This window comes from Pipistrellus hanaki (genome assembly GCF_964339955.1).
Source record: "Pipistrellus hanaki genome assembly, chromosome: 2".
Classification (NCBI taxonomy): Eukaryota; Metazoa; Chordata; class Mammalia; order Chiroptera; family Vespertilionidae; genus Pipistrellus; species Pipistrellus hanaki.
The window spans coordinates 42,573,774-42,599,407 of record NC_140504.1 but is presented as its reverse complement, the minus strand read 5'-3'; the positions used below and the strand labels follow the sequence as shown (position 1 = coordinate 42,599,407).

General features: G+C 38.0%; 1 protein-coding gene across 5 annotated transcripts in view; it reads right to left on the bottom strand.

Moving 5' to 3' along the window:
* Positions 1-25,634, bottom strand: part of LPP (LIM domain containing preferred translocation partner in lipoma) — a 636,317-nt gene that overhangs the window by 396,749 nt on the left and 213,934 nt on the right. For all 5 annotated transcript variants that reach the window (XM_084871808.1, XM_084871812.1, XM_084871810.1 and 2 more), the window contains one exon: positions 17,024-17,225. In XM_084871808.1, the coding sequence (XP_084727934.1) occupies positions 17,024-17,216 (193 nt within the window). In that variant the 5' untranslated portion in view covers positions 17,217-17,225. The remainder of the gene's footprint in view (positions 1-17,023; positions 17,226-25,634) is intronic.

Genomic DNA, 25,634 nt, shown 5'->3' with positions numbered 1-25,634 from the left:
CAGTGCATGAATTTTTACATGGATGGGGTGTGGCCAGCCTGCCCCGATGGGGGCTCACCGGGCCTGGCTGGTGGTGGGGAGGCAGCAGAAGGAGTGCATTGGTGCCCAGATCAGGCTGGCTGGCTGCTACAGTGTGTGTCATGGCCAGCAGTCGTACTAGCTGTTCTATCATTCTGGTCACTGTGCTTTTATATAAATAGATATCTTAGAGTAAGGCCCAAATTTTTGGATTTTATTTTAAGCTCCCTGGGAATTATGGTTATATTCTAGTTGATTTTAAGATGTAAGTAAAAGGAAAATGTGATAAAGGACATTGGTATAACCTTTTCCACTTATTAGGGCATCAAAGAAATAAGCAAATAAGATAGAACACTGGTTCTACGAAATGAGCCCAAGTTCTAAGATATGCTCACGAGGAAGAAAGGCCAGGATTATCAATAATGCCCTGGATGCAGACAGAAAAAAGTGTGGGGGGGGAGGAGGGCCTCACATTTTGAAATCAATAAAATATATTATTCTACCTGGCTCTACTCTATTGTCTAAGATCTGCATTTTAGGTTTTAGATACTCATATCATTTTTTTTAACCAGAAACTATTCACAATCTCACCTCTTCCAAAACTGCCTTGAGGTTATGAGATGCTTCAAAATTCACTGGGACTTGGGGAAAATTGATAGGAGAGACCACTTAGTGAAATATTACATCTAGACAAAAGATATGGTTTTGGTACTGAACACACTTCTATCTTTCTTAAGGAGTGAATTTAAAGCATAAAAGGAAAAAGAAGACGAAAAAAAAAAGATGAGGGAGAGGATATGAAAGAAGTTCATAGAATGTCTATAATTTCCAAGTACCATATCATGCTAACACTAGGAAACAGAATATATTTAGTACACCAGGTTGTTTTTTAAAATCACCATGATAATAAATCTTGTGGAGGTTTTTTTTGTTGTTGTTGCTATTTTTTCCCTTTCTACTACCCCTTTTACATTCCTTTCCAATTTTTGATGATTATTGACCAAGACTTTACAACCAATGGGCAGTGGTTACAGGCTGGCAGAACCTGGGAAAGCAAAGGTCCACAGGTACCAATAAATGGCCTAGAGGAAGAGAAAGGTAAATGAGGAATAGAAAGGTAAATGCATTGGTCAAGGCCAGAGTGAAAGCTGGCATTGGTCCCAAGAGAAAAATGCAGAAGTTCTGCCTCTCAGCCCTTATTGCAAACCACCAGCCATTCTCACTTCCCCTGCCATCTGAGTTGACTTTTGCCAGTGAAGGAAGAAATAGTTTCACAAACAATTAACACAATAAAAAAACAAGGGTGGAGTACTAAGGGATCATAAGCAGGGTGGACTGCTTGTTGACTACAAGACCATGGTCAGGCTTTAAGAAGAAATTGATGTGTTCCTTCAACAAGTTAAAAGATTAGTTTCCAATAAAATCAAATAGGTAATTATTAATGGTATTAATATAGTTGAACCTTTTGTTCAGGTGTACCAAAAGCTTCAGAGGATAGAGAGAGACAAGCATTCTGTGAAGAGTTAACTTTCACAATATTAAAGCAGCCTATAAGCCTGGACAGAAAAACAAAAGGGAATTTTTCTACAGCCATTAATTGCCATATTAGTATTATTATCATTATATAACACAGTAGCATATGGGGAGCATTAAATGGTGTACTTTCTAAAGAGACTCTGGCCAATTGGGTTAGGCAATGGCCTCCTTGAATCAAAACCTATTGCTCCTTGAGGCTTGCCTTATTAAACACAGCAGCATGCTCCAGTTGAAGAGGCGATTCTTCTTTTTTGAAGGGAGATGGAATAGAGTAATTGCCAGATGTTTGCAATTTTAGCTATAAAAAGATGGCTGCTTTCCATTCCTGAGTATGTTGAACTTTTTTTTCCTTTCTACCCAAGCTATTGTGGTTCACTAAAATAGGCCACTGCACTGATGAATCATCATTCAAAACTGCAATAATGGATGCAGAACAAATATGACATTTTAAATTCACATATAAGATAAATAAGTAAAATATATATCAGGGATTGTTACATGCTAAGCAACAGAAAGTATGGTGCAGTATAAAGAATTCTAGAATCTCTTCTTAAGTACTTTCTCCCTGTAGACCCATCCAAGCCTTCTCATCACCAAGACTCCAACTGTTCAACTATCAAGTGGGGTGAGATCCGGCATAGCCTCCCTATTAAAGTAAAGAATCTGTACTGTATCCATCTCACCTTGGATATGCACTGGCAAAGGTTGATAGTATATTTCACTCTTCTCTAGAGAAGATGCACAATATATATGAAGGTGTATCAAAATCACATATAGTGATACAAAACACTATACACAATATACATTATGTATGCATTATATTTTCTTATATTATTATTAGAACCCCGACTACATCACTACCAATTACCCAGTTATCTCTTCAGACATTGCCTCCTAAATTTGTTGACAAGAAAATAGAAAACTGGTTTTTATTTATGCAGTATTACTATAACTGGCTTGGGATACTGGTGACCTCTTATGCAGGGATGCTATCTTTCTTAATGAGTAAATTAAGCATCTATTTGAGGGTTTGATGACATGTGGGCCTTTTCCCTATAAAAGACATAAACATGGACCAAGTTTAAACACAATTTCAGGAGACTGGCTAAATCCCAAGTATGAAGCCCTGAGATGAATGGGACCCCAGATGGAATTCCTAACTTAATTATTTTCCTGTGGAGGAATAATTAATAACAACTCTAAAATTTATCTTCCATATTTGATACTTTGTAAAATAAAATATTTTAAATTAATAAAAATCACTAGTTTCCTTTTACAATAGGAAAAATTACATAAAGTTCACTAACATTATCTGTAATAGTTAAGTAATAAAAATGCTCCTTCTTATAGAGAAACTATAAACGTGAATGTTTTATTTTTTCCTTGTTGACATAGTTTACATGAAGTGTCCTTTTGAGAAAGGCATGATTATACAAAGTCTACAAAAGGATATACCAACACATCATAATTCTAGCAGGGACAAATGTAAGATAGCTCAACCCTAAAGTATCAATCAGTAAAATGCTACCATAAAACAAAAACAAAATAAAAAATATATAAAATTAAGGTTCTTTTCAAAACTGGCCAGCATGAGTCATATTTGAAGAACTAAGATTTAAAACCTATGGATGAAAAAACTATGGAATTTTATTCCCTGAGCTATTGTCCACTCTTTAGTGTTAATAATAGCAACAGAGCCAAGACGGTTTGGCTCAGTAGATAGAGCGTCGGCTTGGGGACTGAAGGGACCCGGGTTCGATTCCGGTCAAGGGCATGTACCTTAGTTGCGGGCATATCCCCAGTAGGGGGTGTGCAAGAGGCAGCTGGTCGATGACTCTCTCTCATCGATGTTTCTAGCTTTCTATCTCTCTCCCTTCCTCTCTGTGCAAAATCAATAAAATATATTTAAAAAATAAATAAATAATAGCAACAGAATAATGATGACTTCCAATGGTTTAGACATTATTTTATGCCAGATATTGTGCCAATTTATTCACTCAACTTTAAAAACACCTCTGAAGTACATGTATCTCTATTTTAGCATAAGAACAAGTTGAGAGAGCTTAAGTAGCTACTTGACCACGTTAGTCCAAAATCCTAGAGAATAAGAGTCAAAATCCAAACTTGAACCCAGATCTATTTCATTGCTAGATAGAGTCTACATGCTTAACCACTGACTCTCCAGAATATTCTCTCTTTTATCTTATCAACCTCGTTCTGGCCCCATATAAACTCTGTTCTGAATCCTCTGGTAAGTTAAAAATAGAGTAGCTTCACAAACAATTTATAGTTTTATATTATTAGTTAACTGGTCATTTTCACATGTCACCATTCTAAATGAAATATAAACTATTTAAAGACTAGCATGTATTTTTACTCTTGTCCTATTTATTATACAGCCCTGTTCAATAAAAAGGGCATTGGCATGCATCTGAATTGGTCCTAGAAGAGGAATTAAAGGCAGAGAGTGAGATATGGAAAAATAATATCCATCTACCAGAGACTACAATGAGTGGGCACATATGACATTTCAAGGTCACCTCAAATGATATTATTTCTAGATAGACTTTATATAACTCAGAGATTTCTTCCCCAGTATATAATTTTTATGACAGAAACTTAATAAAACTAAGTTACTATTACAAAAATGAACAGATCAATAACCAAATTATTGGCAAATTTAAATGTTATTTTGCCCAACTGACATGGCTCAGTGGCTGAGCATCAACCTATGAACCAGGAGGTCAAGGTTCAATTCCTGGTCAGGGCCATGCCTGGGTTGTGGGCTCAAAACCCAGTGTGGGGTGTGCAGGCAGCAGCCGATAAATGATGATCTCTCATCATTGATGTTTCTATCTCTCTCCCCCTCTCTCTTCCTCTATGAAATCAATAAAAATATTTTTTAAAAAGTTAAGTGTCATTTTAATTTCATCTTAATGTCAATAAATCAACTTTAAGGAAGATGGGATAATTCACCTGAATTAATGGATATTTCAAATGGTTATTCCAAAAGCTTTCTGAAACAATGTCTTCTTGGTAATGACTTCTAGAGGTTACTTTGGCTATCTTATATGTTAGTCCACCATCCCATACATACCATATAAAGGTGATATTAAGTAATTTTCACATATCACTTGGAGAAAATCAAGTTTTAAATATTTTTGAATGGTAATGATTGGGAAAAATAGTAGTGAGAATTATTCTTTTAATAAAAAATAATAATAGCATTAACATGACATGCAGTGTAGTGCTGAAGAAAGCTCCAGATATGGAGTTAGGAGGACAAGTTGTAAATCCAAGCTTTTCCCTATGTTGGTTGTTTCACTCTGCATTATATTTTCTTCAGACTGAGGGTGAGGATATGGATCTTTTATAGTATTGCTAGATATTAAGGTTAACAGTAAAGCAGAGTGGACTTCAGATGAAATAAATGAATAAATCCATTAAAAAGTTAATCATAACCTTAAAATAATGTTCTGCCAGAAATCTTTTTTAGTAATAATAATATCAATAACTAATATTTGGGGATTATTGCATATTGCCAACATTTCACTTAAGGAAAAACATTACAATTTGTTCAAATATGATTTCTATGTTTATAAGTCTCACTGGAGGTCACCTGAATGTCATATTTTTTTATTTGTCTCTAGGAACTATAATAATGTAGGAACCGTAATGTTACAGGATACTGTGGCGTTTAAGTTAGATATTATGTGGGAAAGTGATTTGAAATCCATTCTCACACACACACACACACACACACACACACACATCTTTGTTTCATAATAAAGTCCTTCTTTCATTGCTTCCTGTTTCTCAGGATCACCCCAAACTGGAGAGAAGTTAAGAGAGCAAAACAGAACCAACAAACAAAAATTTCCAGTTGGCTCACATCTCACATTCTTAAGGGGGTGTGTTTGATTAGGTAAGAAGGCTGCTTTGACCTAGTTTTCGGAGAATTGCTTTTTTGGACTTTTGTTTTTGTATTAGCATCTGTATATACAGAAACATTTTGTTTTCAAGCATGAGAGATGCTTGGGGAAAAAAGGCATCTCCTTCTGGCCAGGACCACCACCAGGAAGGTGCTGCTTGCCCTTGGTGGGATAATATTGGTATGCACTTGCTTCTTGGTGCTTCCTCCCTCTAGCTACCCAACTTCCTGAAGCTGGTCTAGAGCGATCTTTCAGAGCACACTGGATGTTTGAGTCCACTCCTAGTGAAGTTACTCAGCTCATATTGCAAAGCTGCTCCCAGGAGTCCAGTTGCCTAAGGACATCAACAAATGGCTGCCAAAATGACAAGGGTCAGAACAGGCACCTTTCCCTGCTTTTGCACATGCTGTTTCCTTTGCTTGGTGTGTCATGGTATCCAATGCCATTTCCTGCCTGGCTAACACTAATTCATTCTCCAAACTCAGTTCAGATGTCTCCTCCTCTGTGCAGCTTTTCCCAATTCCCCCCACATCACTTACTTCATTTTATTTTACTTTTATATTTTAAAATATATTTTATTGACTTTTTTACAGAGAGAAAGAGAGAGGGATAGATAATTAGAAACATCGTTGAGAGAGAATCATCGATATGCTGCCTCTTGCACACCCCTATTGGGATGTGCCCACAACCAACGTACATGCCCTTGACCAGAATAAAACCTGGGACCTTTCAGTTCACAGGCCGATGCTCTATCCATTGAGCCAAACCGGTTTTGGCTTCATTTTATCTTAGGGCACCTAATTTACAGAATGGGACTTTATAGGGGATGATGGCTATTATATTTCTACTTTGACTAGCAGGCGGTCATTTCTGTTTGAAAAACAGCAACATACAGAACAATGTAAAGAGTGGATAATAAAAGAGAAAACTGGAATGTCAAAGTGCTAGGAGGCTGGAAGTGTCACGTCTCAGGGACCTGTGCAGGTGCTATGCTCAGCTGTCCAGTTTCTGACTACAGGAAATTTAAGGAAGGAAGATAAAAATATAATACCATGATTTTTTTTTTTTCTTTTGCAGCTCCTAAGGTCAACCATTGTTCCAGGGTATGATTTCTTTATATGGTATATTTGCCCAAAGGCTCAGGTGTCAGATTTATTTTTATAATATCCATAATGAATCCATTTATAGATGATTTACATAGGCCTACCATGACCCAAAATCAGCTGAGATTTCAGGCATTGCTACTTGAAGTTACACAATAGCAAGTGCTCTAAAATGCAGAGGCATTCTAGAAGAATCTTTAAAAAGCACACACATTCACTTCTGCTTTTGGATCCCAATTAAAATTCCTTGGGACAACATGCACAGAAAACTGGTGTTTATGATGAAAGCACAGAGGAAACGTATAGCTACATGAAGGATGATTTTAGCCCCTGAATCTCTACATTGTTTATAAGATTAAAGATGAATAAGACTTTCAAAACACAGTTAATAACTAAGCAGAGTGTGTACCCATAGGACTTGGAGAAGAAGGTTCTAGGGCATTGTGACATTGGATGCTAGAGTTATTAAAATAATCAAATGGTTCCCGAGCTTTTGTTAAGCAACAATCTGAATGATATGGGGACTTTTGTTTTAGTGCAGGATCCTAGGGCCATGTCCTGATTCTGATTTTGCACAACAAAGAGGAATCCTAGAAATTGTTGCTGTTGTTTTTCTTTTTTAAACGAGTGTTCCCCTAAGTTTTCTGATGACTGGACAGCTTTGAAAACCATCAATATAAACCATACATTAATAGTGATCTTCAGAACATTACAAACTGATAAACAAAAATAGACATTGAAACAAAGAAGCATCAAACATACTGTCAAACTACAGCAGGAAGGTTAGGGAGGGTTGGAGCAGGAAGGTAAGAGATCAGCCAAAGGACTTGTATACATGAATATAAGCATAACCAATGGGCATACGACACTGGAGGGGGAAGGATATGTGTGTGTGTGTGGAGGGGCAAGTAGGGGAGGCCAGGGAAAGATCAATGGGGGGGGGGGGGGAGGAGACACATGTACCACTATTTGGAATAGTTTTGACAATAATTTTTTTCCCCCAAAAAAAATAGTGATCTTCAAAGTGTAGGAAATTTGGTGTACATGAAAAATGGCATTTTGGAACTGAGAAGAAATCATTAGGAATTCTATATGATGTGATGATCTTATTATTATTCAACTTTTTATTTTTATTTTAAAATAAAAACACAGGGAATTGTAAAAATAATACAAAGACTCCCATGTACTGCTTACTCTACTTCTCCCAACAGCAATGTCTGATAAAGATATAGCACAATATCAAACAGAAAACTGACATGCTGTATTACTGATAAATAGTCCTTATTTAGTTTTCATTTTAACCTGCATTCATTTGAGTGTGTTTATAGTTCTTTGCAATTTTATTTCATGTATAGATTAATGTAGCCACCAATACAACCAAGATAGAGAACTGTTCCACCACCACAAAAAGGCTCCCTGTGGCTTTTTCTTGGTTTGAACACCCACTCTCCCTATTCCTCTCCATCCTCCATTCCTGTCCCCTAGCAACCACTAATCTGTTCTCCCTCTCTAGTTTTGTCATTTCAAGAATGTTTTATAAATGGAATCATACAGTATCTGTAACCTTTGGATTGACTTATTGTTTTTATTAAGCATAATACCCATGAAGTCAACCCAGCTGTTGCATGTAATAATAATTCATTCCTTTTTATTGATAAATAGCAATATTTCATTATATGGATATACCAGAATTTGTTTAAACATTTACCCATTGAAGGCCATTTGTTTTTGTGTTTTTTCTAATATTTTGCCATTATGAAAAAGTTATGAACACTCATATACAGGTTCATGTATGAACATAATATTTCATATATCTGGATTAAATTCAGATAAGCTTAATCATATGCTTAGTAAATGTTTACTTTAGTAAAAAACTACCAAAGAGTTTTCCAGAATTGTTATCCCATTTTACACATTCCTGCCACAATGTATGCATAATCCTGTTTCTCCATATCCTCTTGAAGAGTGTTTTATGATTTATTTTTATTTTTCCTGTTCTAATAGGTGTGTGGATATAACTTATTGTGGTTCTCCATTCATTTTTATTGTCAAAAAATTAAGCTTGATCAAATTTAAAACATTAGGCAATAATAGTATTGCACATTATCCATATACTAGAGGCCCGGTGCACAAATTCATGCATGAAGGGAGGGTATCCCTCAGCCCAGTGTGCACCCTCTCCAATCTGGGATCCCTCATGAATGTCTAACTTCCCTCTCACAATCCAACACTGTTTGCTCCCAACTGCTCACCTACCTGCCTTCCTGATTGCCCCTAACTGCTTCTGCCTGCCAGCCTGATCACCCCCTAACCACTCCCCTGCCAGCCTGATTGATGCCTAACTGCTCCCTTGCCAGCCTGTTTGCCCCTAACTGCCCTCCCCTGCAGGCCTGGTCCCCCAAAACTTCTCTCCACTGCAGGCTTGGGTCCCCTCCAATTGCCCTTCCCTGTAAACCTGGTCATCCCCAACTTCCCTCCTCTGGCAGTCTGTTCACCCCTAACTGCCCTCTCCTGCAGGCTTGATTGCCTCCAACTGCTTTCCCTTGCAGGCCTGGCCCCTCCCAACTGCCCTCCCCTTCTGACCATCTGGTGGTGGCCATCTTGTATCCACATGGGGGCAGGATCTTTGACCACATGGGGGCAGCCATCTTATGTATTGGACTGATGGTCAATCTGCATATTACTCTTTTATTAGCCCTCTTGAGGCTCTGAAAGTTAAAACTCATGTGCTGCACATCACTGTGATAGGTGAGTCTCAAGATGCTTACCCTGAATGAAAAAACAGGGAAGCTAGTCAAGTTCAAGTCCCATTAGAGTTCCTAATGTTTCAATGACTTTGTGACTGTATTCATGACAATCCATGCATAATTAAAACAAACATATGAGAAACTTCAATTGTTCTTCTGTGATTGCTGCCAACGTAACAGAATTGTCAGGATACATTAAGAGGACATCCCCCATTTGTTCCTCCAAAGTTATAGTCCAGATTCCTTTTCATGGCAGGGAACAGAGGCTGGGATTCCAAACACAAGATAGTACACCACTGGTATAAATATTTAGGTATCACTGTTCAGAGTTCACAGTTCTCATACATTTTCAACTACCAATTACTCGTTTAAAAAAAAAAAAAAAGCTTTACTAACTATAAGTAGAGAAGCATTGCCAAAACCTGTATGGCTCAGTGGATAGAGCGTCAGCCTGTGGACTGAAAGGTCCCAGGTTCGATTCTGGTCAAGAGCATGTACCTTCGTTGCGGGCACATCCCCAGTAGTGTGTGTGCAAGGTGTGCAAGAGGCAGCTGATTGATGATTCTCTCTCATCGATGTTTCTAGCTCTACCCCTCTCTTCCTCTCTGTTAAAAAATCAATTATATATATATATATATATATATATATATATATATATATATATATATATATTAAAAAAAAAAAAAAGTAGAGAAGCAGCACCAAATTGGCCTGCATGCTCAACATTAAAAATGGTAGGGAAAATCCATTCCAAATTATGTTTTTAATTACATTGCCAGAGGTGTCCATCCATTTCCCTCATGTTTTAGCTAATCTATTGAGAAAACACATACCCTGTATAACCAGATTACATGACTTCGCATCACTAATTGCTAGTTCCCCACCAAGTATCAATGAATTAGGGTTCATAAATTCCTAGGAACCAAGCCCCAATCTTGCTTTATCCTTTTAAGAGAGAGGAGATACAGTGGACTGAACACATTTAGGAAAGCTGGGGTCTAGACCTAGTTGAGTCCCAAACTCTTAGGTAATTTTGGGAAGCAATTATCTTCCCTTTCCTACTGAGTTTCCATGTCCAGCAAGTGAAAGAACTGGATTAGATAGCCCTCAAACTCTTTCCTAGGTCTTCTGCTCAAATTTTATTGTGCTGAAGGCATGGAAAATGGTCCTGACATGAATGCGGAAAGGAAATAACCTTGGCTGTCACCTCCATAATAGGAAACTCAGTTGTTTACAGCAGTATTTTGTTCTAGTTACTATGCCTACTCCAAATCAGCAATGACTAGCAACTTCCATTACAAAAAATGGATTAATAACCTTAGGGTAGCAAAAATGCAAATGCACCAAGAGATCTAGTAAAAATCTCATTCATTGCCCTAGCCAGTTTTCTCAATGGTTAGAGCAATCAGGCCAAGGACTAAAGGCAAGGTTTCCATCCTGGACAAGGACATGTATCTTGGTTGCAGGCTTATTAATCCCTGGCCCCTGGGGTCACAGAACATGAGGGAGGCAACCAATTGATGTGTCTCTCTCACATAGATCTTTCTCTTGTCTCCCACCTCCTCAAACCCCCCCCCCCCAACTCTCTTCCATTCTTTAAAAATAAAAAATAAAAAAAATCAGTGGAAAATGTATCCTCAGGTAAGGATTAACAACAAAAAATAATAATACAGTAAGATCTCCTGCATTTAATAGATATCATTCCTCTAATCTCACATTACTTTACAGGTCTAGATGAAGCAATGGATGCAGAAATTGAAAACAGGTCCCTTATTTACATTATATAGTTATGTGGAAGATAATATTTGTAGGAATAGCATCCAGAAAGAACAACCATTTTGCAATTAATTTGAGGGGGGAAAAGGATCTTGAAATTATAACATGATGGAATGAAAATGAAGAAAGCAATCTAGCCCAATCTCCTTCAATGGTACCCTTTAAAATCATCAAGAGTCCTAGATATGAAGAGCAGAGCCTAGCTCTATTATTTTACCAGCTATGTGGTTACTGAATAGGTTATTTCACTTCTGGAAGGTTACCACTCAGTAAATGGCAGTAACATCTGTTCCAACTAATTCAGAGAGCTGGAGTAAGAATTTTCTTTGAGAATTAAATGATATCACTATGTAAGCACAGTATGAACTATAAAGAATTGTACAAATACAAAAGTATTATACTGAAAGAGTCAAATTGAGTCTGTACTCCGTGGATTTACTCTTTCAAAAATGTTGCATTTAAAATGTTTTTAAAAATTTAGATATTGGAAAAAGTCAACTCTAGGCCACAAGACAACTCCAACTTTACAAACTTGCCAACTTTGCAAATCATTCTGTATGGTAATCTATTGTAATAAAGGATTAAAAAAAATGACAGATAAGTTTCAAAATCTTCAAGAAAATGATGTATAAGTAAAGTAAGAAATATCGCTTTGTTTGGTAAGAAAAATCTATGCCCTGTTCTGCCATCAAAGGCTAAGGTTTTGTTTTAGGGGTGTTTTTGTTTTGTTTGTTTGTTTGTTTGTTTGCAAATTTGAGGTAGAGATGGCAGAGATGCATATTACAGAATAAAGAACACTACTGACTAGTACCTTTAAGACCAAAAGAAAAATCACATCATCCTGTTGCCCTCATTAGTCTATAATAGAAGGTGAAACATGCATGCATAGCCAAACCATACCACAAAAATGACAAGGACACTTAACATGGAAAAATCTTTATGTAGACAAACTTCATATATATATATATATATATATATATATATATATATATATATTCATAAGCACATAGTTCAGGACATAAAAAGGCATTTGGAAATGCAGGGGCATTCCAAACAGGGAAGGAGACACAAGCTGTTAAAATATATATATATCAATGAAAAGTATGTGAACAATGGTAGTAAAATAAAAGAACCCTAAGGCCTAAAAAGCTACTAACTGGGGGAGAAAAATCACACTCCAACTCTTAAGTGTGCCAAAGCCCTTTAGAGTAATTTTATATGCAGAATACTTTATTAAAAAATTATAACATATGGTATATAAATATAAGTTGATGTGGAAAAATGTGGGTACTTTTCTACTTTCACAATTAAAAAATGAGAATTAAAAAATGAGAAGGCAAACTCCAGAGATGATAGATATAATAACTAAGATGAGAAATGTAATCGGTAACTTCAGGGTAGCAGGAAGCAACTCCTGGACTAAAAAGCTCCAGGAATGAGTAAAGGAGTCTAAAAGTAACTAACACTGAGGTTGAGCTGCAGAACCATAAACCTTAGTAAGTATTTGAGAATCTAGAACGTGTGCCTGGATAAACAGGTTTATGTTTCTGTGGCTTAATTATCATCTCGAACATAAGTGAGTACCTAATATGTGTCAGGCACATTGCTTGGTGCTGTTGGGAGTAAGCCCCGAGTCCGCTAAGGCAGATAGCTTCATACCCAAGTAAGTCAATCAGAAGACACATGATAAGAATGGCAGGAGATGCATACAGAGGTTGTGGCATGGTGAAAAAGGGACCTCACTAGAATGTAATCCAAGGTCCAGGGTAATGCTGGGCTCAGAGAGTACCTGAGGTCTAGTGCCAACTCAGCCCTGAGCAAGCTGTGCATCTCAGAGCAAATCATGTATACCCTGCACTACTGCTCTCACATTTACACCAGAAAAAGTGGCCCATGTGACTTCTATTAGTCCTATCCTTTCATATTCTCTATTGCATTCTTGGTGGTCAATCTCTGAATGAAGCTATAAATAAAAAGACTTTAGGAGACAGAAATTCGGGAGAATATAAGTTAACAGCAAAAGATAGCAAGAGCTGAGGCACAAGACCATGGCACAATCCATTCACCCTGTAAATAAAAACTGTTACCTACTGTCTGGGGATTTCACTAATGGCCCAAACATTCTAAATGGACAGAAATGAAAAAGAAAATAGATATAAACTTTCAAATGTATAAAAATTTAAGCAAAAATAGTATGAAATATAAAAATCTTTTGAGTAACGAAGAATGCACTAACATTTAAATTAAATATAAAGCAAAGCAACTCTTATACTTCTAACAAATATTATGTCATCATGTACCACAGACGAAGAGATAAAGCTGAATTTTAAAAAGTCTGAATATCCATAAACCTTTCCCCATATCTGTCTTTAAAATGTATGTATGCAAGGGAAATGTGTTTTTTTTTCCTTCACGTATTCAAAAAAGGTTATATTAAAAAGAGAGAGAGAGATTGGCAGAATTGCAAGAAAGAATCAAACCTTCAGAAATTAAATGAGACTGAGCTGCTTCACATAAGGATCCCATATTCCAAACTGTTTATTGTAGAAAAAAAAATCACTGAGTGCTGCCTTCATCCATCCAGCCATCCGCCATCCATCCAAATATATACATACATAAGAACATACAGACATACATTTGACCATACACAATCGTTCCTTCTAAAAACACAGTAGCATAATAAGAGCCAAGAGGAACATAAGGACGAGTGAGAAACCATGTCTTGTTGCTTAAATGAAGAAACAAAGCTTGCATTCTCACAAGGAAGCAGGAAAGAATCTCTGTCATATGGGGCCTCAGTGCCATATTTGCCATGAATAGGATAAGCAATGTAGCATGCTGGGTAAGGACAATGGTCTCCTTTCAAAACCTTAGTAGCCACAAAACCATACAGAATAATGTCTGTCCTCTCTAAGCTTACATTTCTTTAAGCGAAAAGACACTTACTACATAGGGTTATAGGAGAAGGCAATGGAATGACAATGAAAAAGCACAGTGCCTCACAGACTACATGTTCAATGTCTGACAGAGTAAGATCAGGAGAAATAACCAAAGTAGACATTTGATGGTCAGAGTAAGACATGAGTGGGACCCAGGGAAGGAAGTGATGATTACTTCTGATCTTGGCCAGGCCTAGACATTTTTGGAGAAGGTGACTCAAGTAAGATTTTGATAAGTGATAAAAGGTGTGGAATGGCATGTTAAGAAAAAGCAAAGAGCTGAGCAAAGAGAGGCAGAGTATCAGAGATTACACCAGTGTCCCTAGAGACAAGAGAGACAGTTCGTGAATTTCACACAGTGCAGTAAAGAAGGTGGGGCAAAAGATAGATATACAGACAGTATATCAACAAGTAGACTGTCAAATTACAGCGGGGAGGGGAGGAAGATCTGGGGGAGATAATAGATCAACCGAAGGACTTTTATACATGCATATAAGTACAACCAATGGACACAAAACTCTGGGGAGGGAGGGGATGTGTGGGAGGGAAGGAGGGGGGCAAAAAAAAAAAATCAATAAAATATATTAAAAAAAAAAAAAAAAGAAGGTGGGGCAGCACAAGGCAGGGAGAGTCACCCAAGAGCTAACTCACCACAGTTCATAGCATTCAGAGTGAAGGAGTCCAAGGGAGACCATTATATGCAGCTCTCCTCCGACACCTGCATGTCATTTATTGACCAATACTTAATATAGGACCTGCCCCTATATTGCTTATGCATCGAATGTCATACCCATACCCACTTAGACTTCTTCACACATTTGTCTCCTACTCAATAAGGGAATCTGTTTTTATTCCTTTCATATTAGAGGGACGTCCATATTAGCTCTTCCCAAAAGTTAGGAGACAAATAGCAATCCCCTTGGGGGAACATTAAGAAAAAAATGTGAAAGCCAACATATGGCTCTTCTTGTCCTTGGAAGGAGGGATTCTCTTCCAGATCCCATTCCTGAGTTCTGCAATCACTGAAGAACAATGAGGCGAAGAAAAACATTTCCAGGGAGTCCTGGTTAACTAACTGCAAAGCCGCAACCTCCTGCAAGGCCAATGTAACTTCAGGCACTTGGGGTGGGGAATAGCAGAATGCCAAGGGCATCATTTATTGTTTTTCCACAGAAGCTCTCTGATGGTCTCGACATTGCACTTTCTGGAAAAAAAGATGCCGAAAGACCCAAAGCCTCAGCTCACATGTGCATGCAGGTGCCTGACCTCCTCACCATCTGCCAAAGCACCCAGCTCCCTTACACAGCTAGTCATCTGGGCCAGGGTCTGACTTCAGTCCTAAAATACTAACAAAACTAAAATACTTTTTCTTTGCCTCGTTGTTGACTAGGGGCAGGGAGAGGACTAAAATGATAAAAGAGAGGCTGAACTCTATCACAGAGTATAAAGGATTTCACGCAAAGATGCTATATGAAAAACACTAATATAATCTAAGAAAGAAGTAAAACATCCTCAAGAGAAAATGGTATTAAAAAAAAAAAATCAGGATAAGGGGAGGGAAGAAAAATAGAGAAAGGGGGGCTGAATCTTCTTTCACTGCCACTTTTATCTCAGCAACCAGAAGTCTAATGTTCTTCTGTTTATTAGTTATAACACACTAGTGGCCCAGTCCATGAAATTTGTGCACATGTCCCTCAGCTCAGCCTGCACCTTTTCCAATCTGGGACTCTCTCCAATCTGCTGGCAGTCAGACATCCCTCTCACAATCTGAGACCACTGGCTCCTAACCACTAACCTGCCTGCCTGCCTGATTGCCCCTAACCACTCTACCTGCTGGCCTGATCACCTCAAACTGACCCCATTTCCAGTCTGATCATGCCTAACTGGCCCCCCATTGGCTTGATCACTCCCAATTACCCCCCCCCCCCCGCTGGCCTGATTTCCCCCAACTGCCCCAACCTGTTGGGCTGATCACCCCCAACTGCCACCCCCTGCCGGTTTGCCACCCCCAACTGCCTGCCTGCCAACCTGCTCTCCACCCTCCCCAAGTAGCCTGCTGAGCCCCAACTGTCCCCCTGCTGACCTGATCGCCCCCAACTGCCCTCCTTTCCTGGCTTGATCACTCCTAACCCCCTGTGCTTCAGCCCTGCCACCATGGCTTTGTCCAGAATAATGTCCAGAATATATTCTGGGAAGTCTCCTGGTAAAATTAGCATATTACCCTTTTATTAGTATAGATTGTTTCATGAGTTTGGATGAACTACTGACACTGATTAGCTAAATGTGGTATAACTTCATCCAGACAATATGGCATTATTTGTGCTTCCAATGGGGTTAAGCAGGTTGAATGTGCACATATTTTTATGCCTAGTATGCTAAGCTCATATAGATCTCCAAACTCCACTTGATGCAAACTGAATGTATTGTTATTAAAGCCCCTAACACAAGTTCACTCACATTGCTCAGTGTGCTTCTACAAATACAGATCTCAGAGAGCTCTCTAGATAACTATCCTACAGCAGCTTAGAGGAGGAAAACAATAGCCACAGGAGGCAAACCAATTCTAGGTGTCTTATTAGGTTCATTTTATGTGGGTTTCCCTTTAGAGTACAGCAGTTTGAGACACTTGTCCAATAGCCAGGGGAAAAGTCCACTGGGGGGTAGACACATTTCTGTAGGACAATGGGAGGAAGTGGTGGATAATGCAACAATTACAAATGAAGAAAGCAGGGTCCTAGTTTTGGCTCTAGCCCTAACTCATTGTGTAACCATAGCCATATATGAGGTCTTACTCTCTTTCACCCTAAAAGAAAAGTTGGCTTAGATGGTTCCTAGGTGTTCTTAGATGTCAACCAACTATAAGAAACAAATCTTTGAGCTACCTTTATCCAACTCATTGTGTTGTCAATCACTTTTACTATATTGTTATCCCTCTCACTTTGGCTACCCAATTCTGAAATACCTACACTTACCTTCACCTCCAGGTTGCTTGTATGGGTTGTACTTGGGCTTTGGAGCAACTACTGGTGCAAACTTTTTGGGTGGCTGTTGTGTAGACACTGAAATGCTGGGGGTCCCAAAGGAAGGTGTGGTCTCCATCCGTGCAGTCACATGGCCTAGGGGCTCACCAGTACTTTTGGGTGGTAGCCAAGATGGGTGAGACATTGTTGGAATCTGAAATTAAAAAAAAAAAAAATTCAATTCTTTTTATGGAAGTATGAAAATGAGGCAACATACATTAATTCATTGTTATTTCATTTTAATCTATACTCAATAAAATCTTGAGAAAGCTCTCTGACAAGAAGAGAAAGAGACAGAGAGAGAGAGAGAGAGAGAAGAGAGAGAGAGAGAGAGAGAGAGAGAGAGAGAGAGAGAGAGAGAGAGAGAGAAGATGAAAGAAGAGAAGAAGAAGAGAAGAAAAAGTACCTCTCTTCTAAAAGGTACCTATGTTAGTACCCAACACTCCTCAGGCAACAGATATAAATAAGAAATAATCGCTAACTTGCAGGAGTGTCTATGGTAAGAGAATCTTATACCAATAAGGTTGAAGAAAGCTTCATTTTTATTAATGATCTATTCAAATAATTATCACACCAATTAAATGGTGATATGTACCTAAATGAGGTGATAAGTTATCTAAGTGAGGATTAAAAAAAAGTGTTGCTGCAAAAAAATAAAAATAAGATCACTCCTTGCTAGCAACAGAAGACCTCATTGACTCAGTGACCTTTACACAGAGCCCAAGTGCTGAGTAGAGGGTAGGCCTGAACAATGTTAGCAGAGTAACATGTACACAGACCTTACATTTAGTGGGGATAAAGGAGGCATAAAAAAAATAAAAGTAGCTAGTAAAAGAGCTAAAATGTGGAATGAAACCAGAGCACAGTTAGCTTTGCCTGAAAGCTTGAGGAGCTTAAACTTGTTGAGGCATTAAGGAACCTTCGAAAGTTTATTCTTAAAACAGGGCATAAAAAGTACTTGGCAACAAACTTTAAAAGGGTCCCTCTGGCAGGTGCAATTCTGTCCCCCAACAAGGGGCACTTGGAACTTGGAAGATGAGAACACCGCTTGCCACTATGCCTAGGATTGTTATTAGCACTTAGTGGCCAGGGGCCAAAGTATTCAATACCTGTAAAGCACTGGTCAGCTCCACATGACAAAGAAATGCCCTATGAACTATGCTAAATTGATACCACACTGGACCTTTAAGAAAAACTTCACTAGGAGGGGGACAGACCAGCCTAGACCAGGTCTGTTCTAATCAGATTAAAATTCACCAAGTGAGGAAAGAAGGATGCCTCCTATGTCAGAGTGAGCCAATCACTCCTGCAGGCAGCCTCCAGGCTGGGGCTGAGCTCAGCTCAGTGACTGCTATTGGGGAAAGCTCTCCAAGCCTGATTGCAAGAGCTCTCCAGCCCAGGAAGGCCCGGAAGGCACCCTCACCTGCCCCCATCCCAAATCCACCCAGTAATTTATTAATTGAGCTGAATTAATTGAGAGGACTACATGATTACCTCCAGATGTCTGTAAAGACAACGAGCAATAGAAATGCAGGAAAAAATAAATGCCCCAGCACATGGCATGGAAATAGGGAGATAGGGTAAATGGGAAAGAAAAAGTACAGTGCTGCCTGAGTGTTAGCATCAGGTCACAAAGGATAAGTGACAAGATCTTGAGCAGCCACAATGGCTCCATCAGGTGCCTGAGGTACTTCCACTCCCTCAAAATTAAGATAAAAACCTTGTCCTCCTCAACTCCTCCTCTGAGCTTTTATGGCAATAAAAAAGATAATAATATTAAAGTGCTTTATATATTGTAAAGTGCTATTCAGAGGGAAGAGAGCAAACTGTTGGAGGTATAATTTTCTCAATAAGAGACTACAACATTGACCTGGCTGGGTGGATCAATTGATTGGAGCATGGATTCATACACCTTGTCCATGGTTGTGGGTTCGATTCCTGGTCAGGGCACATAGCTGGGTTGAGGGTTTGATTCCTCATAGGGACACATTTAAGAGGCAACTGATTGATGTTTTTCACATTCATCAATATTTCTCTCTCTCTCTCTCTCTCTCTCTCTCTCTCTCTCTCTCTCTCTCTCTCTCCTTTTATCTAAAATTAATTTTAAAAAAACATATCCTCAGGTGAGGATTTTAAAAAAAGAAAATAACATTAATATCAATTGAGAAAGACTTTTAATTGACAATCAAGAGATAGGTATGTTACTGAAGCCAGACACTGGCTTTTCAGTTTAGTTACAGGGCCTTTCTTTTCCTCTTCCCCCCTGTATCCTATGCACATGCTATGCACATATATCAATACATTTACTAAAAGGTGAGTCCCTGGGAATGCAGGGAGTATTATTTGCAAATCCCTAGGCCTAGTATCATCATCACAAGGCCTAGTATAAAACCGATGGAGAAAAACTCCCTAGAACAGCTGGCTTACTTATGGTTCTTAAACCTAGATGCATATTTAGAATCATTTGATATTAAAAGAAAAGAAAGAGAAAAAAAAAAGACCAAAGCCACACCCATCTCTCAGGGTTGAGAAACACTAATTTTGGTTTTTATTTACTTTAATTTTTAAAAATATATATTTTATTGATTTTTTACAGAGAGGAAGGGAGAGAGATAGAGAGCTAGAAACGTCAATGAGAGAGAAACATCGACCAGCTGCCTCTTGCACACCCCCTGCCGGGATGTGCCTGCAACCAAGGTACATGCCCTTGACAGGAATTGAACCTGGGACCTTTCAGTCCGCAGGCCTATGCTCTACCACTGAGCCAAACCGGTTTCGGCTATTTACTTTAATTTTTACATTGATTCTCAGTCTTCTACTTAAAATGGATAAGAGAGTCTGTTCTGCTTTCAACATGACTCAAGTGAGTAAAAGTGGGGAACAAGTAAAGTTATATAAAGGTTTGGGAATTTTAATGCACAGTGCAGTTTTGTAGTATAACTTTTATTTGTACATTTTTAAGTGGGTTAATATCATCCTTGTCACTTCTCTATAATTCTAAAGTTATTTTAAAATGGAAAGTTTTAAATAATGGGTTAATATAGGATGCAATGATATTAAAAGCAAAGAAGCACATTTCCAGAGCAATCCCACATTGTCAGCTGACTGTGGAATACTTCTGGGAGAGTATGAACAATGTAAATTTAAGCATCTATATGGAAACCACTGACTCCACCATCTTTTCTGCCTTCCACAGCACCATGTAATTCCCTCACCATGGAGGCTCCACTTCCTCAGAATCTGGCCAACTCTGGCCAAGTCTCTGTTGCAGATGATCTTCACAGCATCTTCTCCTATCATTCTTCAGAATGTCAATAGTGGCCCAGTGACACCATTTCCAGGATTTATAATGAATGTTCATAACTCTGAACTTTGCTCATGTTGTGCTCACTGCTACAATGTCATTTTACTGCCTTTACTTTCTACTGATAATTTTTTAAATATATTTTATTGATTTTTTTACAGAGAGGAAGGGAGAAAGATAGTTAGAAATATCGATGAGAGAGAAACATCCATCAGCTACCTCCTGCACACCCCCTACTAGGGATGTGACTGCAACCAAGGCACATGCCCCTGACAGGAATTGAACCTGGAACCCTTCAGTCCGCAGGCTGTCACTCTAGCCACTGAGCAAACCAGTTTTGGCTGATCTTTTTAAATCTTGACCCAGCTCAAAAGTCTCTGATGCTATAAAAATTGATCCCCAAAATGAGTAGCTTAATTCTAGGATCTTCTAGTATTCGTTTCATACTTATAACAGTCCACAGGAGCTATTTTTTCACCTGGTGATCTGTTTTAATAAGCTACAAGTTCCTGAGTGGTCTCACTATTCCAGGGCTGCCTAGTTAGGAAGCTCTTAGAAAATATGCTATGCATGAATGGCTAAGTGAATGAATACTTATCTCCTTGGTTACTCATCCCTTTCTATAATCTATTACCTTCTTAACATCCACTAGTATATCATCTCTTTTTACCTTCCTTAATTTAGCAATATACCAAATCATATTGCTCAATTTCCAGAAATTGAACCAGCTTTGCACTGCTAGAAAAAATCCTACTCATTCTCAGTTGCAGTGTTTTGATGTGTCAATGAATTAAAAGGATATCTTTTACTTGTTTTTGTACATATAATCATAAGTAAGATTGTTCTGTAGTGTCTTCCTCTACTTGCTTTACTTATTATTCTAAGTTTAGATATGAGGGTTTTTCATCCTTTTCTACTCTTTATATTAGTTTAATGATGAGAATGAAATCATGTGATCTTTAAAGGTTTATCAAATTTCACTGAAAAGTCATCTAGATATAACAATTTCTTAAATAATAGATCTTAGTCATATTTCCAATAAGTTCTATAATTGTATAGGTGTTATGCTTCTTTTGGGGTCATTTCTCAGCACTTATATTCTTCTGGAAATTCTACTGAATACTTGGGTTTTATCTCTGTTCCCTTTCAACTAAGCTAACTCTCTAATAAAAAATGTCTATCTATGATGCATTATTTAGATCCTGAGCATCACTTCTTATTAGTCCTTAAAGACATAATCCCTGTTCTCCATCCTCCAGTTCAAGTTACACACCCTTTTACTTCACTCCCATGGCACCTGGAATACTACATTGTTGCCACACTCATCACACATCACTCTGCCTCTCTGTTCCTCTGCATCTCAAAATAAATTATCGAATCCTTGAGAGGAGAAGTAATTATCATTCTCTAATCCCAGGGCCTAATACATGATAGGTACTCAAAAACAAATGTCTGTTAATTTAATAAATGAATATATTTCTGTGCCTGGCCCTTCAGCTTGAGATAAGTCAAATTTTCATCCCATATTCAAGTGAATCATATTTCATCCTGTTCTCAAGAAGCTTAAAGCCTACCTGAGGGAGATATATTTATATACGTAGCAAGAGAAAGACAAAAATCATAAAGCATACAAAAAAAAAAATCAAGGTATGTCGCAGGAGCCAGCACATGGTTGACAGGGGTAGCCCTTAACAAAGACTTTAAAAGCTGGATGGTTCTAAAAGGTAAATGGAGCAACGGGGATAACGCCTGGAAATACAGTGAACTCAGGGAAGAAACAAGGCATTTTTGTGAGGCAAGGAGAAGCTCACTTGTACTAAAATGAAGGACTCATGGAGAATACTTAGGGAAAAGGTTTGGAAGATAAAATGAGCTTGTGCATGAAAAGTCTTATATAGAGAAATGAGAAGCTAGAACTTTTATCTTTGAACAGGAATGTAATAAGAGTAAAAACTGTAGGTAAGGAACATCAATCCATGCAGGATGGATCCAAGGAAGGCAACAAATAGGATAGAGTCTTTATTACCCCAGTTCTAGTCTCAGTTCTGCCAGAATGACCTTCAATAAAAAACAATACTGATTTGCAAAATGAATGTCAGTAAAGTCCCAATCAGCTCTAATATTATATAGTGTGTTGTTTTTTTCCCCTCTGAAATCTTCATTATAGCCCTTCATTTTGGCAACTGGGTTTGAGAGAGCCTCACAAGTTTGGTGAAGGAATAAACTAGAACATATCAGTTGGGATTTCTTAGCTTCTCAAAGAGACACCCAATGTAAATACAAAGAAGCTGTGGTGAGAACTGGTTTTGCTGGACCAAAACTTACCCTACTCTTACTTCCTCCAGTTCTAGATCAGTTTCACTCTAAGTTTATAATCATTATGAAAGCAAGAAGTGAAAAGGAAGATCTCCACAGAAGCTCTGAAAATACACAAACATGAAAAGAGAGAGAGAAGGCAGTTCGCTCAGCAAGATGCCTGTTATTTAAGGAAGCCAGGGAGCTGGGACACCCAAGCACTGGTCTTTCAGGAACTGTAGTTAAATGCAAATACATTAAGAAGAACTAAAGAAGTTTCCATTATTACCCTCTCTATTGCTCCTCTGTCTCTTCCTCGTTGTTCAGCAGGTACAAGAACACCACAGACTGACAATAAATAGCAAATGTTTACTAAGGACTTACTTATAGGCTTAGTGATTTACTAATGGCCACATAATCCTTATAGCCATTATATTATATCATTATTCACATTTATCAAATCTGAAAACTAAAGCTTTAAGAATTAATGTGCTCAAATATCAAAACTAAAGCTTGGACATGGATGTTCAACCACAAATCCATAGTCTTTTACCATGGTACCACTCTTCTATTTGTTGAAAAAACACCACAATCCAAAGGAAGCCATTCGTTAGAAATAGATTTTGTTCTTATCTCTATTCCCAGCTCCTGAATCTTACTGCCATAATATCTTCTCTATTCTATTCCATCAAACTTAAACCATCATTAGCCACAGGATCACAAACTGATAAAGTTAACAGTCTGACCATAAAATAAATAAATAAATAAATAAATAAATAAATAAATAAATAAATAAAAAGGCACAACAAAACACAAAAGACTACAAAAGGCCAAATGGTAACCAAGACTCTTCCTCTACAGATGGGAAAATGTTGGGCCACTGGTAAAGTGACATTAAATACTAACAAGCTACTAAACCTCCCTAGAGATACCAAGTTACTGTCCTCATTGTTAGCCACATAAATAGAACTAACTAGTATTGGCACAAGTTTTCCTTCTTTCCTAAAATCAATATTGTCCTCTTCTTTAAACATTTAATTAGTTCATCAAAATTTTAAAACAACCAACCATTACATGGTGTCATCTAACACCAAGTGCTATAAGCTTGAAATAGCAGTTTTCAAAATTGTCCATTTACTATTCTTATCTGGGGAACACACACACACACACACACACACACACACATATATATTCCCCTCCAAGGGCTGAGAATAACTGAATTTAAGCATTTACAATAATATTTAAATCATGCTGTGTTAGTCCCTAAATTTCCATTGGCAATTAAACCAAGACCTGACTCTTAGTCAGTGTTTGTTGAATCAATTAATGATACTAAAGAAAAGCACATGTATTTTATCACTATTAATGATAGAAAAAATGAGGGGCTGAGTTATTAAACATCAGAATTAGTTGATGGCAGACTAAAGTTTAGAATTCATGTCCCTTAGCAAAAGTTTCATTTAAATAAGCAATTAAGATTTAAATAACACTTTCCTATAACTTTGATTTTTTTTCACTATCTTTACACTTTATAGCAAACTATTACCTACCTAGAATTCCAAAACTGTACTCTAATCAATCTATTAATATGATACAACATATAATAATTTAATTTTAAAAAATCTGAAAAAAATAAAAAATATATAATAATTTTTTAAAAAATATATGATACAGTGTGTTTTTCCTATGTAGTCTATAGCAATCTATCCTTTGCTACATCTTGGTATTCAGCTAAAGGATGCCTGATCTTCTAAATTCAGACTCAGCTTAGAGTCTTAGATATACCATGAGGTCAGATTTCAACCTTTGTTCTCAGTGGTCATAGTGTCCTTCTCTGAAAAGAACATTGAAAATGAAGTGGTGGGTTTAGATGAGTACAATGGCATCTCTACTCACACACTCTTACGATTCTATTAAAGAGCCTGACTATAAAACAAGCGCCCACAAATCAAAAGTCATCTATGGAGGTTCCAAATCCTCTCTACTTTTCTTACCTCATCAGAGAGGAAGCACGGGTTTTTGTTTCTCTTTTTCTTTCTTTGTTTTTTTGTCACCAGCTTCCTTGACTTTTCAATCTGCCCCATGGTGGGACAGAATTTTAGATTGATCCCAGAGATTACCAAGGTATCAATCAAGATTTATTATGCACGAGGAAATAAGTACTTTAGGCAAATATTTTCCAAAAGATGCAGGTAAGTCCCTACCAGTGTAATTATGAAGCAAATATGCCCTGGCAAGTGATGGAAGCGTGGGAAGATACCGTTAAAGAATAAGGCAGGCTGAAAATTACACACAATTGTTAGTTGAACAACAAATGTAATCACTCCTGCCTGATGCACCAGGTCAGATGAGAGCCAGAAGGGCACACCAGAAACTGCCATGGCTGAAAATGTCAATGTATTCATTCGATTTCTCTTTCCAGGCAGCTTTGGCCCAGCACTGGCTAAGTGCCCCACTCTGCATGGACAGCTGGCATTACTCAGACGGGGTGACTAGAGAACAACTCTGCAGAAATGCCAAACCTTTATATAGACTATCTGAGAGACAGTTGGAAATACTGGAAAAAGCCCGCGACTTAGATGCAATAGACTTTGGTGCAATTTCTAGCTCAGTCACCAGTAGGCTCTATGATTTTATTCCCTAGAACCCCTTGAATCTCAGTATCTCTGTATACTAAACATTAGATGCCTGCTACCATTTCTTCCAACTCCCATGCTCCAGGATTCCTCCTACAAGTCTAAAAGTTGAGTGGGCTGAGGTTTCTTACAAAAATACCTGAACTTCTAGGAGTCCCGCTGACCATGGAGTATAGAGTGTAGGATAAGAATCTGCCTTGCACAAAATAAATATGAATGCAGGTTAAAGCTAAAGGCACAATCCTCAATAGTGGTAATACTGTTGATTGAGAACTACATTTGAAGATCCCAGGCAAACTAAGAAGCATCAAGGCAGAGAGACATCAGA